The 15,288-nt window shown below is 36.1% G+C and overlaps 1 protein-coding gene across 2 annotated transcripts in view; it reads left to right on the top strand.

The window, feature by feature from the left end:
* Positions 1–15,288, top strand: part of LOC121330800 (dihydropyrimidine dehydrogenase [NADP(+)]-like) — a 170,987-nt gene that overhangs the window by 16,189 nt on the left and 139,510 nt on the right. For both annotated transcript variants that reach the window (XM_041277595.1, XM_041277594.1), the window contains exon 2: positions 1,349–1,459. In XM_041277595.1, the coding sequence (XP_041133529.1) occupies positions 1,349–1,459 (111 nt within the window). The remainder of the gene's footprint in view (positions 1–1,348; positions 1,460–15,288) is intronic.

Raw genomic sequence — 15,288 nt, forward strand, 5'->3', positions numbered from 1 at the left:
ACAAAAAGCTGTCCTTGCAGATACTTTACCTCCAGGCTATTAAGTACAACACCGTCTCACAAGCTAATTGTAAAGTTCTTGAATAACTTTGACGTTGATTTTGATAATGTCAGTGCATTTATCTCCTATATTTGATGTTAAAAAAAAAATAAAAAATCTGTAAACATAATTTATAAAATAGTTATGTGCACATTCCACAAAATACAATACTTTACTCGTGACACTGCTGTGAATTTTAAAGAGAATTTCCACGAATTTCACAGTATATAAAAGTATATTAGGCTTTATCTAAACTCTACTGCACTGTGATTTTGCTTATCCCTACCCCCCCCCCCCCCCCCCCCCCCCCCCCCCCCCCCAATTCCTTTTGAATAGAAAAATAATTTCTGCCTGTTCCAATATTTACTTATACAGTACTTAGTAAAAAATCTAATTCAGGTATGCTTTAAATGTAAATTATTCATTGAATTAAGCTTCTTATCTCCTTGTAAGATGTTCGACGATCAGTATTACCATGACTACTTTCAGGTCTCAGACCTTAGGTTTTTGATCAGTCATGTTAATTAATCATCATAATTTATGGTTTAATAAACCAATCAAAGATATATCTAAATGTCCCATGCTAAGTTTTAAAAATATTCTTGCTTGCTGGACAACCATTTAAACAAAATTAAATCTAGCATAAAATTTGAGAAAAAAGGCAAAGCATTAACAGTGTGGTTTTAACCTGACACATGCTAATATTGGTGGACTGTTAGATTCTTCACTATGATTAAGGGATAAAAGAATATGTAGAGGCGCCCAACAACATGGCTTGCTGCCAGTCAGTAAATGTCAAAACTGTTTGCCAGAAAAGTCAAGACAACCACCTGGACAGATTTAGCATTCTCTTTTAACTTTTGTAAGGTAGAATCCCGCTCTGTTAAACATACCTTGATGTTTTTATCCAGGCAGGTGCCGCTGTCGATAGAATCATTGATGGACTTCTTTTATGAAGTTCAGTAACTTGCAAAAACCTACAGTAACAGATATTCTAAATATTCCGAACAGCATGCCATTTTAAACATTCTTATTTGTCAAAAATGTGTCAGTCATGACTTGTAGATTGCACTCCAGTGCAACACGTGTTAACTAGTTATGCAGTGTGTACTGGATGTTGAGAAGACAAGAGTTTGTGAAATATCATAACTGGTGCTCATGCTATTGTAAACCTGGATTTCATTGCAAAGAATGAAACCAGCCAGGTTCAATGATAACCATACTGTAACCCACTGTCTACTCAAACACTTGTGTTTAATTGTATCCCATCCATTTCTGAAGTTTGTCAAATTTCTCCCCCCCCCCCCAGAGTATTCTGGCTTTGAATCCTCGTGTAAAGAATCATGCCTCCCTGCGCTCAACAGCAACAACTAAAAAGGAGAAGAAACACTGGAAGAGAAACTCTGACAGGAACTGCTCAGTAAGTCCTTACAGTACTTCACATTTTTAGTCTTGGTTCTAATCACTGCACTTGCAAAAAAAAAAAAATTAAAAAAGCATGGAAAATTTGAATCAGCATTTTCATTTATTGCTTCCTTATTCACATAGCTACAACAGAGCTCTTTTTCTCAAGCCTTTTTACATTACAGTTGTGATTAATATCGCAGGGGTGTTCAAACATGGTCCTGGAGGGCCATTGTACTCCAGGTTAACAGGTCAAATAAGATGATTAACTACTTCAAATTCTGAATGGAGGTGTAATTGGTTCAATTAAACAATTTAGAACAGGGCTGGAACAAAGACCAGTAGTTGAAGGACCATCTTAGAACACCCGGGGGTAAAGGAATGCAAACCAATGTAATAAACCCAATTGTTCTAAACTTCTCGAAGCTCTAGAATCCTTATCTTTCCTTCTGTTGAAAATGTAACACTATAGATAAAAAGTTACTACTGCTTCCTGTTAATGTCACTAACATACAGTATTTACTTGTTGCCACATTTTCGGACAGTTTTCCCCCCATTCGTTTCTGGAGGTAGGTACTATCCTGGATCCATTAATACTCTTTATAATGATTTTTTAAAAATGCTAGCAATATATATATAATATATATATATATATATAATAATATTATAATATATATCTATTATATATATATATATATATTATATATATATATATATGTTTATAATAATCAGGTGTGTTTTAATAATATGATTCAGTAATTGCTGCTGATTTATGTACTATGGTATACAAACTAAACATTACAAGTTTTAAGAACCTTTTGACAGGTACTGTAGCATATGTTATAAAAACAATCAAAGCACTGAATAGTTGCCATAGTCTGGATAGTTTTGTTAAAATATTTTGGCAGTGTGCGTTTGACATGTAATGTATGCTAATAAGTCCAGTTGCTGTATAATGAACCTTAACATTGTTGGTTGTAATTTGCAAATCCTTACTGAAACATGCACTGAGACACAAGTTTCAGCATCACGTGTACGTTGCTTACAAAAAATGGCTTTTCACCCCAAAGACTAATGTGAACAAACTTTTTAAATACAGAAATGTAACTTTGCCATGCAGATATTATATTGTTTCTGCTTTCAAATAAATATTTTAACAAGGGGGTGAAGAGGAAAATGTTCAAAGTCTAAGGTAACTCTAGGAAGTATAGAACATGGCAGCAGTGGAGTAGCACTGAAACGTGTCCTACATATGAGAATGGAACAGGGTGAGCTTGATCCCTTCAGTACAGTAAAAGAAAAAGCAGTGGTTCAGTTTTACAAATCTGTCTGTAACATCAAAAATCAATTCTTCTACAGCCTCTATGGAGCCTTTTCATGCCTTTTCCATTGAAATGCTTACAAACAGGAGTGAGACTGTCATGTGTCTGATGACTCTGTTATCAAACCACCAGCCCATTTTAAAGCATTTGAAGGATGAGAAGCTTCCCTTTAATGTAATCTATAAGAAAATGCGCACTGTTTATTTATGAGACTGCATTTTTACCAGTAAACCCTAAAGAGTGGGTGTATTTGTATCTGCTGTATTCTCCGAGTCTTGATAACTTGTGATCTTCCTAATGTAAACATGCTGATATCTGTCTTTTGATATCTATTACAGCCCTACAGTGTATTGATCACATATAATAGATACATTCTCTACTTAAAACATTAATGAGCATTTCAGTAATCCTTATTATAGGTTGTGTTGGGCTCAGCAGCATTGACATAATTGTTCTGTGGAACAGCTTGGATGTTACAGAGGTCGTGAACTTCATTTATAAGAAGGCAAATGTTCATTGATTCCAAACAGGAGAGTTTGAATTGTAAGGAAGTATGGCTGCCTGACCCATTATTACTTTGATTCAGGGGAGTAGAAAGGAAATCATTATTGCCTGAGGCAGTTTTGTGGTGGAAACACGACATTTAAAAATGTTGTATCCTTCAGTGTTTTGTCCTGAAAGAACAAACCTAACCTACTGCCATTACATGAGTTTTGATGCTGATGTGTAGTTGGCAACTACAATACACAAAAAGCTAAAAGTGTTGGAAAATCAGATTTAGTGGCAGCCCAAAGAATGACCGGCAGGTACCAGACATGAGAATGGCAGGGTTCTACATCTGAACATGTTCAAAGGTTTCAGTCAATTAATTTGAAGCAATATGTGACAATTCAAGTTGCATTTCAATGCTGACAATTATACCTCCCCCTTTATATATCACCAATATATAAATAGTGCTATTTGTACCCATAATATCGCCAACCGCCAACTTCAAAATACAAATTCCAAAATGGTGATTCGACCCTACATTTAACACCAGAGCAAAAGAAACAAATCTGCATGTGTGCATCTGAAAATAAGAAAGTAATACATCATAAATGTTTTCTCGCCTAAGTGAGGGATATACGAATCAAATGGCAATTGGAGACATTCTAATAGATAAAAACAAATGGCTTACTTAGATGGAACGGGTCGATTTGTTTAACCTGAAAAAGGCTTGATGCAGTCTAAAATAAGTGACTTTTATAAACCGCAGTAAATGTTTTAAAAAAAAAAAAAAAAAAAAAAAAAAAAAGTACGGTAAGAGGTTGGTTTGTTTACGTGCAAGTTTTGCACAAATGAAGGCTGATTTAAACTAAAGCATCAGATTTATAATCAGCGGAATACTGTTTTTTTTTTTTTTTAAAGTATAAACTGTTCCTCAAATGTAAACATGTATGTTTCATACAGGTGGGAAAAAGATGATAAAATGTCACTAGTATACTGACTGTGTTAAGAACTAGTACTATAGTGTTAAAAAAAAAAAGATTAATGTTTTATTAAAATGGCCTGGAGATACTGTAATTGTTTAACTAAAAAATGTTTGAATTTATTGCAAACATAGAAGGTTGTGTAATTTGTTTTTGGTTGACCCTCACTGTAACACCACCCTCGCTTATTATCCTTTTTTGCCCATGGCCCTTACCTGGCGGTTTAAAGAGGGCTGACTGTATTATTCAGTCTCTCAGTTATTAAAACCTTTTTAATTGAGCTGGTGACATTTCAGTTGTTCTCATTTTCCCCATTAGAAGGCAACTATAGCTACAATGGACCAATTTATTTTAGAAAGGTTATTTACATTGTTATTTAAAGATCTACCTTATAACTGATACTTGTTTTTTTTCAAATAATCATGCATACATCCAAGATTTTGGAATTCAGAAAGGTATTAAATGTTTAATAAGACACATTTTAGGCATCCATAGCAATGCAATCCCAAATCAGTCTTTGATGGGGTGGGCAATTGAAATTAATGGAAGAGCCGCATATGTGGCCCTCAACAGCCCTGAGAGCCATCAGTCCAATGCATCCAAATTCCAGGAACCACCAATTAAAATACATAAATAAATAATCAAAAATACATTCACTGACTTAAATATAAACAATTTTATCATTTCAATTGAATAACAAATATAATTAATAATTCATTTAATTATTTTTGTGACTTTTGTGAGATTATAGTTTCCACCAGCTTTTTTGAAGTCAGGCGTAAGCAAGGCTGGTGCAAGCACATCGTAGCTCAGCAGAAAGATTTCCATCAGTCAGTCTGTTGCTAATTTTCTGCTTATTTATTCCACTGCCCTCACCACATTTTGAAGCAGCTGGTGTGTTTGACTCTCCTACACTCTTTCCACCTACTCTTGTCACAAATGTATCAGTGTTGCTATCGCTAACTCAAACCTTCTCTTCCCAATTTCACTGCTGTAAGTGTTGCACAAATTAAACTTACTAATACTAACAACCATCTCCTAGCAACAGACCTTGCAGCAACCCGACAAGCAGCAATCGTTCTCACAGTGAAGGTCTCCACACACCGGATGCACTGCGATTTGTCTTGAGATAAAGTCCTGTTCTGCAGCTAATAAAACTGTAGAATATATATAGCTCTTCAGAATACTTATTTCGGTAAAGGTAAACGAGTCATACACACCAGCTATATCCAGTTCCCAGGAAATGGACTGCCAGCTGTTCTTCTTATTGCTGTGTCTTTAATTTTTTTGTCCTTTATTGTATAGCTCCGGTTATTTTAATACTGCAAGAATGATTTTTTCTTCTGCCATTGTTTACTGAAGACGGGAAGCTCTTCCTCGTTGGTTAGTTCCCTAGCTGCTGCGTGACAATCGCAAAAATAAACACCATTCTTATTTTCTTCGCATTGTTTGTGTCACTTCGTCGGTCGTCATATTGAAGGCAGTGTGAATGGCTCATATCAAAAATATATATTTTTGTTGTCGTGGTGTGGTGTCGTACGACACATTCGCATTGCAGTGTGTAGAGGCCTTGGGACTCGACTGTTAAAACACTGACATTGTAAAGAACATAAAGTTTACTAACGAGAGGAGGCCATTTGGCCCATCTTGCTCGTTTGCTTGTTAGTCGCTGCGTAGTCTTCTTTGTTCAAGACTGAATAGATTCATTTCTTTTAGCCTGTCTGCTTATGACATGCCTTTTAAACCCGTAATAATCCTGGTCGCTCTTCTTTGCATTCTTTCTAGAGCAGCAATATCCTTTTTGTAGCGAGATGACCAGAACTGAACACAATATTCTAGATGAGATCTCATTAATGCATTGTACAGTTCTTAACATCACTTCCCTTGATTTAAATTCAACACTTTTCACACCATATCCAAGCATCTTGTAGGCCTTTTTTTTTTTTTTATAGCTTCCCCACATTGTCTGGATGAAGACATTTCTGAGTCAACATAAACTCCTAGGTCTTTTTCATAGATTCCTTGACCAAAGCCTGTAGACCACTTAATCATCACCCCCGAGGGCCCAGCACAGCCTAAAGCAGGCCCTGGCCCTCAATCTCGCTTTAAAAATGGAAAGAAAATTGAAATTGTCTATTTAAAAATATAAACAAATAAGAAAATTATTTAAAATATATTGCTTAATTTCAGGTGTTGACTGTTGGCCTATTTTTAATAATCTGTCTGCTGCATGTAAGCCAATTTAATTCATTTTTAGATTGCATTCAGATCCCACAGTATTATAACTAATATGCCAGCTGCAGGAGCAGAAGTTACTGTGACATAAAGATATACACAACAAGCAATTTAAGGGTTTACAATTATACCCTTGGCAATAAATTCTGTTATTTTTCATGCAATCCAAGTGCTTGGCTTCGCAGGGCATTTGGAAATTAGCCGGAACTCTGTGGAGAGGTTTATAAAACCTGGAAGCTTGAAGAGAATAGCACTGCAGTTGCTAGACCCCATGTCTGATTGTGAGCATAAATTACAAGATTGAATTTCTCTCTTTCCTCTTAATAATCATTCTTGTTTTAATGTATTGGGAGCTCTAATGCCTGCACGCTTATCATGCATCAGGCGCAATTTTTAGTAAAGTCTCAATTTTCTTTTTCTTTAATAAACTAACAGAACTGTTACCAGGTTTGAAAGTATCTGGGATACTTTTTTTTTTTTTTTTTTTTTTGGTTAATCAAAATTACCAAAGTTATTAAATGTACTAACATTGTTGGTCTCTCTACCATAGAAACATGTGGATTCATGTTAATTAGATGTGCACGTGTGGATATAGTGTGTTTTGTATTTTTTTTTTTTTTTTACCTTTTAGTTTATTATTGTATAAGTGAAGCGAGCCAGACGCTCCATCTGAGACACACTGCTTGCTGTGTTTGATTACTGGGGTGGATTATCGGGCCGTGAATTCCTAACTGCAGGCATGTCTCAATGGAGCATCTCGCTATATAAGGAAGACGCTGGCGCACATCGAGGCTGTTGAGCCAGAGCATGGTGCTCTGTATAGCGGAGAACAACCATCCTCTCTACATTCGAGCAAACTGTGTAAGAAAACAAGACCTAATATTTTCTTAATAGCTATTGAGACCCTGAGAGAGAAAATTACCAGGCATGACCTAACAAATTCAAATTACAGTAATCAGGTTTTCTTATTACGTACAGGTAAATTATACAGAGAAATTCACTAGTACTAGTGTTCATGAATTAGCCCTGATAACAGAAAGTAAAATACTTACCTATTAGCTCTGGACAATTGGCGCAATGTCAGCCACTCTCTTACATTTTCGAACGGTGCCGAGTTGGCACTTTCACCCATTCCCCCCCTTACCAACCATTACATGTATTGAACTAGTTCAGTTATCAGCAATAAATAGTTAGTCAATTAAATGGTTATTAAAAGTACAGCATATGTTTTTACGGTTTATGTAACAAATGACACAAGAATAACAAATTGTTAACAAAAAAAAAAAAAAAAAAAAAAAAAGTACAGTATCCACCACTTACACAGTCCAGGGTTATTGCGGGCAGCCGTTTAAATCAGGTAAATAGCCTTTGCCAATTGCCATTCCCATTGATTTAAAGAAATGCATTGTTTATACTGTGTTAAGAACGCTGCATATTTTTGGCAAACTCGGCTCTTTGGAACTTATGTGCCATACAAACACATTGCTTACACTGTAGTAATTGCTCTTAATAATCCACCAATCGTTGCCTTGTTATTTACATAAATTTCAATAAAAAAGGCAGCATTGACTTCAACAGCAAGCAAGCATGGCTGCTTTGCTGTACTATGGATGGCAGTGAAAAATGTGATCCGCTAGTGATTGGCAAAATGAAAACCCCACATTGTTTTAGAGGAGTTCATCACCTGCCTGTGGTTTTAGCGTGCAAACAGAACTGCCTGGATAACTACGCTGGCTACGTATGTGCATGCTGTGCTTTTAACACTGCGGCATGCTGTGGAGCAGCATCCAAATATGGAACCGAATTGGGATTTTTTTAGAAAAGGCTGACAGTTTGCCATCCATACTTGCAATAAAAGACTGCCCAGATACGTATCGCAGAGTTCTTCGCTGGAAACAATTTGCAGTAATGTAACATTTCTGCACTTGCATTACTTTTTTGCACATACTTTTTATCACATTAATAGGTTTTAATACTTTTTTTTTTTAAATTAGTGTAATGCATGTCTTAATAAAGATTTTTAACCTCATACTTGCGTGTTTGTTTTGTTTACTGTACTGGTGATTGGGGGACATTATGAATGACAGGTTACTGTGTGGGAGTTTATACTGTCCATCGGTTACCATTCAAAACGGTGGCGACTGTATTTTAAAATACTAAAATTGTTAAGTACCAGAGGTTAAAACTGTGAGCAAAATCTTTGACCAGCATGTGTTTAACCAAGGTTGCTGTTTTAGTGAAACTAAAAATAGGGATTACTTTAGGGGATTTTTTAAGTCTGTGTAGGTACCTGCTGTAGGGCCTCCTTTTTATTAGGAGCTGAGCCATTTTTGCAACATTTTGAATTTTTAGCGTTTTTTTTTTTTTTAACTGAAAACGGTGTATTTGTTTTCACTGTTTGTTTTTTATTCAAAAATATCCCTACAGTGCAATGTTCTTTCAGTCCAGCACTCTTCATGCTAGTGCAATATGTTTAGAAACCACTGATCAATCCCTACTTATTCATTTCACCAGGTCAAGGGCCAGAGAAGTGTTCACCACATTTGCATTTCTATGCCCCGGGGGGACACAGGTTTATCCTTCTGAGTAAATGGATTTTCAAATTAGCAGTAGCTTCTTGGATTTCTTTTGTTTGTTTGTTTGTTTTTTTTTGTTATTTAATTTTTTTTAAGTGTGCCAGCATCACTACAGATGCAGAACATCACTGCTGACTGTAAAAAAAGAATTTGATATCAAACCTCATCCCCCATCTGAAAACGAGGAAAAAATTATTGCTTTAATTATTATTAATGAAATCCAACCTCATTTTTATGCGGTGTTGTCTACAATAGCATGTACAATGCATTTGTATGCCTGCTTGGCTCTCTGGATTTACTATTGAACAGTGTGTATATGACTAGCTCCTTACAAGGCACTCTCATTTCTTCACGGTGTCTCATTTAAACAGATTATCATAAGTCACTTAAGTGTGTAAAGTATTAAATTTTGTTAAATGTTTTGACATCTCTAATGTTGTTAAGCTTGGTCTACGGAAATGTGTTAAAACCTTTATCGCAGATATAAAGCAAAGCATGCTGTGTCACAGCGTTAAAGTATCCCACTTATTTTGAATGAAATACATAAATCTGATAAGCAGTTCTAATTCCAGTATGGTGTTTAGTATTGCAATCCCCCAAATAGACCTTAAACTAAATGGCTGTTATAGCAAATATGTATTTTAAAATATTATTTTGTAGATATCTTTATCCAAGGCAACTTACAGAGACTATGGTGTGTGAACAATGCATCAGTTGCAGAGTCACTTACAACAACATCTCATTTGAAAGACAGAACACAAGGAGGTTAAGTGACTTGCTCATGAGTGAGTAAGCCAGGATTTGAACCAGGGACCTCCTGGTTACAAGCCCTTTTCTTTAACCACTGGACCACACAGCTTCCTAATATATAGTTTGATGGAAATCACTTGCTATTTATTTTCTTACCAAAATTAATTATTTAGAAATCATCTAGTTTGTGCAGTTTTTATACTTACTGTCTGTCCCGTCTCCGTTCCGCTCTGAATGGCTAGGCGTTGCTGTCAGTCAACTCAGTGGTCTGTTGGTACTGTGGTTTCACTGTCACTGTCACTTCACCCTGTTCTGACAGAGCTCATTGCCTGAAGCAGCACTAGAATGCTCTCATTCATTTACATGCCTATCAGTCATCAGACCGGCACTGACTGCACTTTCATTTGCCAGCTACAGTGTCTGTCATTCAATGCGCCAACTTTGAAATTAGCGGGTAAGGTCTAGGTAAGCTTTTGCTATATATACGGTGACAGTTACTTGTTAGATTTAAAAAAGGTGGTGCAAGAGGAAAACATTGTGCAGAATACCCTGACTGTGAAGTGAAAACTGTAAAGAAATGTGGGTCAGGAGATGAAAATATCCTGGTATGTAAAGTGGTATGTAACTGTGCAAAGCAGAAGACACCACAAAGGCAAACACACAAGGTGATATAAATATGAAGGATAGCTCTCCAGAAATGGTCTTAAAGTACAATGGAAGCTTGCTTGGTGAAAATGCAGGAAAAAACAAGAATCCAGTGTTGGTTTCCATCATGATGTAATGCGTGCTCTGTGTTTTGAAGCGATTCTGCTCAATGCTACTCGTTGAGGAAGGTGTTGTGGAAACATGGTATCTGGATCCAGCTGTGCTGAAGCTGGGGAGGAGAGGGAGGAAGCTCAGGCTCCGAGTAAGGGCAAGTTAGTTCTGTTCACCTGTCTGTTTTGTTCTATGCTTATTTTTACTGGTAAATGTGTGCTATAAGTCTGTGTAATAAACATTTTCTGCGGTTTATTTGAGATATTTTTTTTTTAATAGTGGAGGATCTTTATCTATACAAGGCAATTGGGAATTGAAACAAAGACACTTTTTTTTGTTTGGTGGTGTTAAAACTTTTTCTGAAACAGCAGGTTGCTCTTGATCATTTTAATTAGCAGTTTTTAAACTATAAATAGCCTGGGGGGCTAAAGCATCTCGTCTCCCGGATAAAGCTGCAGCTCGTCTCGCAGCACAAAAAGTAACTACGTTAGGAAAGATAACCACATATAGGCCTAATATTTATTTAGTTTCAAAGTGAATGCTGAATAAGATGTCTGTATAACTTGCCAGCACAGCTTTTCTTCAGTTCAGGTACTGTATAAAAAAGGGGAGACAGAAACAGAATTTAGACTGAGAAGTTGTTTACAGTTTTAACATTGGTACTGTATTTACTGTATAAATATTGCATGAATCTCTAGTATAGGGAATTGGGGGACATGCTGTGGGAGCGTTATATCCGATGCACGTTATAATCGAGAGCCTTATAGCGAAGGAGCCCTATATATAAGGAGCATTACTTTCTTGGTCATTTCATCCCAGCAGTGTTTTCTCGCTGAAAGCATGTCAGTCAAAAGCTGAAGCAGCTATTTGTTTTCTGACAGGGGGAAAAATCCATTGAAGGGGTGAGGACAATATCACCCTCTGGGAGAAATTACCTTGGAATGCCTAAAAGCTTGGCTTGCAAATAGATATTTCTTTAACCAAAATGACAATACATGTTTGCTAAAACATTTTGCTTTTAAAACTGCACCTAGGAGACCTGTATAATGAAATGCTGTGCATGGCAGAGAACATTTAAGGAACTGTTTTTGTTTGCTACAATTAATTTAAAAGGACAATGAAACCACACTTAAAGCTAAACAACCTTCTTTAAAAACAAATCATCTTAGAAATATCTTGCCCACCACTTTAAGGGCCCGATTATGTTAGTAAAGCTGTTTACTTATGATTAAGGGCATTTCTGAGTAAATTTACTTTTTTTTCCAATTTAGCAAGGCAAGTAAACTTACTTGATAACTTGAAATATATAGATATATATATATATATAGATATATATTATATATGAAATATATATTATATATATTTTAAGTAAATGTACTTTACTAAGTGATTTTTCAATTGTTGTTAAGGCCAATTTCCACATAATGTGTATGTATATACCTTTTTGAAGTTTAATGGTGTAAATTTACACATATAAACTTGCTGAAACTGGCATTTTTGATGGGAGAAAGGCAACATGGCCCTGTTGCTTTTGTTGCAGCGGCGATGAGAACAAATGACTAGACCATACCCTGCTGAATGAATATTTAGTCCCAGGGTCACTTTCCTGGATGGGATGGACGTTTTTGTAAGGCACTATAGATTTGATAAGTAAACCATTAAGTGACTTTGGCCTTACATTTTTATGGCTATGGACTAGAACAGATGTCCAATGCTGCAAGATGGGGAGTATCCCAGTCTTCAGTATGCAGAATAATTAACAATGTAACTGAAGCCCTAATTAAAAGAGCTCCTGCATATATTAGTCCCCCCCCCCCTCCCCAATTAGTGGCTAAGCAACATAAACTGGAGTTTTTTCAAGATGCAGTTATGCCTCAGGTAATTGGACTAGTTGACTGTACACATGCAGTGGTGCGACCTCCTGCAGAGTCTGAATGTCCAGTTTATCTGTGATGCCCATTACCGAATCACAAATGTATTTGCTAATTTACCTGGATTGTGACACGATTCCTTCATTTTGCAATAGAGTGAAATTTGGAGATTGTTTGAGAGTGAAGAAATCAAAGGTTGCTGTCTACTTGGTAAGTGCATTCATAAGCATTTTAAATTCTGTATGTGTAAAAACATTCTGCAACGAGTTGTCATCTGTGGCAAGTGACGGCGGCTATCCTTTAAAGAAGTGGCTTCTGACTCCAGCGACCTGTCCCACAAGAAGAGCTGAGGAAACATGACAACTCACGCAAAAAAAAAAAACACCAATCAAAATAGAACATACCTTTTGATATGCTTAAGAACTGCTTTGGTTGAACAAAAGCCTATAATATGCACCAGAAAAAATGTTGCAAAATAATTTAGGTGTGTGCACACTATAGCAGTAAATAGAAATGTACCAAAGATTCTGAGAAGGAACAGAAGACAAATACCTGCTTTGGAGGACCCAGATAATGAGGTTTACAGAGATCAGCCAGCCATGCAAGCCACACAAATCAGGCAGAGATTAATTGAAAATGTTTGCATAAAAAGCACTGTGCACAAATAAAACACACAAACAAGCCATGTGCATTTGTCATTTATTTATATATTTTTATTTCATTACTTCCACCTTTTTAAATATTTTACTCTCTGCTGATTTTTTTTTTTTTGTTCTCTTACATTTTCTGAGCCTTCCTTTTTTTTTCCCTCGTCTTTTTCAGTGCATGGCAGTGGCTCAGTTTGGCTTTCCTTACAAACTAGTTTGTGAAGTTTTGGCCACCATTGCTTGTTTGATTTATTTTAATGTGTTTACTATGTCTTTGAAAGGTGTAAGAAAACACTCTGAAAACATTGTAAAAGTCTTGTTATTTTGTTCATGTAAAACTTCATCAGTATATGCAGACTTCTTTGTGGCTGGTTCTTCCTGTAGTTCTGCAGTTGCATATTGTCGTCTTTTGGGTTTTTTTCCTGTTTGGAGGTTGACGGTAGATGATCATTTTCATGATCCAGAGTCCTCAGCCCACAGCGCTTTATCTTCTTCAAGTGTGTGTATATCTTGTGTCAGTTTTGTGAGTGAGTGTTCTTCATTGGGCACAATTACATGGTCATTCTTGTCCTTGTATCAATTCTCTTTCTCATCACAATGAACCTGTTCTAGAAGTGAAAAGAGAGTCTAATTTGAAACCATGTTTTATTAAACAATTTATTTTTAATATATATATATTTCAATGGGCACGTTCAATGGCAAGTGTTGTTTTAAACAAACGTTGAAAACTATGAAGTCTGTACAAGACGTCATGCAGTAAATATTACTGTTGATTACTCAAATAAGAGCAAGTCTGTCATTGCAAGCAATGTGAAATATTTTCATAACAGTTTGTTTTGCTTTACTTTGCTGCAGCTTAAGGGAGTCTGGGAATCCAACACCAGAAACAGACACTTTTTTTCTCAATCTCATTTAATTCTTCCTTAACTGGTGCTCCCCTTCCAGTTCCATTTTTGGAGTAGAATTCTTGCAGCTTTTTCTTTCATGTAACGTTTCGGGTCATTATATTTGCGCTTTATTTGATCCACGGTTCCTCGTCACTGTTCTGCTGGAATTTTATAATTTGCATTAGGTATTCCCAGATTTTTTTGAATATGCAGCCTTTTCTTTTACTTCACCAAATAACCCACATTGGTGTTTTCTAATATCTAAAAGTAAATGGACTTGTGTATTCGTGTAGTTTTCATTTTTGGTTTTCCTCCCTTTTGTATTATTGTTTGTTCAACTTTGTTGGGCGGGGGAAGAGGGTTAGGAGTTGTCTTCTCTCTCTGCACATCTCTGCGTTCCCTCAGAATTTTTGCTTTTACTTTTTGGTGAAACGTTGTCCATTTTACACTAGGATTATAATTTATGTTGAAACTTTGTGGAGACATCTATCCCATAATCCTTGGCAACTACTCCACAATTTCTAGTAAGTGTTTCCATGTCCATATATTAATATTCATTTTGGGGCAGTTGTTGCTTTGGAGTATCAGACCGTTGCTCAACAGTAAATTGCCACTACTGTCAATAGAAAATTGCAACATAAAGACAACACAGAACTTTCAACTTAGGTTACTAACCCTTACTAATTAGTAATTTACAAAGGTTGGAAAATCAGACCCAAAGTATCATATAATCCAAAATGGTACAGTAATTGTCAGTGCTCATATCACTTTAGTAATGCAAAACTAAACCTTCGGTTGCACTAAATAACTTTTTTGTGAAGATAATTCACAGAATTGAATTTAGAATGCAATGGCTGTAATCTTGTAAAATAGGTGTCAATAAAAATTTCTGTTTTCTGTTATAAATAAAATGAGACCAGCTGTATCTCTCCTAACACTGCATACAACTGAATTAGCGTTCTTGTGTATTAACACAACAAGGCTGGTGTTCTAATCCGCGGTAGGAAAAGCGCTTTAGGGAGACAATCATTATCTATATGGATAACACCACTTGCCTCCCAGTATGTATTAGTTTGACATAGTTTATGTATGAAGCTTTTAGATATTTTATGTCGTGATGCTGCTGTGGGGTGAGTAGATTTAGCTGAAAGATTTGCGACACAGAAAAAGGTTTCAGAGCCTCTATTTAAAGGTGTAGGCTGCAATCCTGGGGTGGTGGTGTCCCTCCTTGTTTTTGTACCCTGCATTACTTAATTGGGTCAATTATTTGCTTATTACAAGCTTAATTGGTCTAATGAATCAATTAATTTAGGGTACAGTTGCAACAAAAAC

Source organism: Polyodon spathula, chromosome 18 (genome assembly GCF_017654505.1).
Source record: "Polyodon spathula isolate WHYD16114869_AA chromosome 18, ASM1765450v1, whole genome shotgun sequence".
Classification (NCBI taxonomy): domain Eukaryota; kingdom Metazoa; phylum Chordata; class Actinopteri; order Acipenseriformes; family Polyodontidae; genus Polyodon; species Polyodon spathula.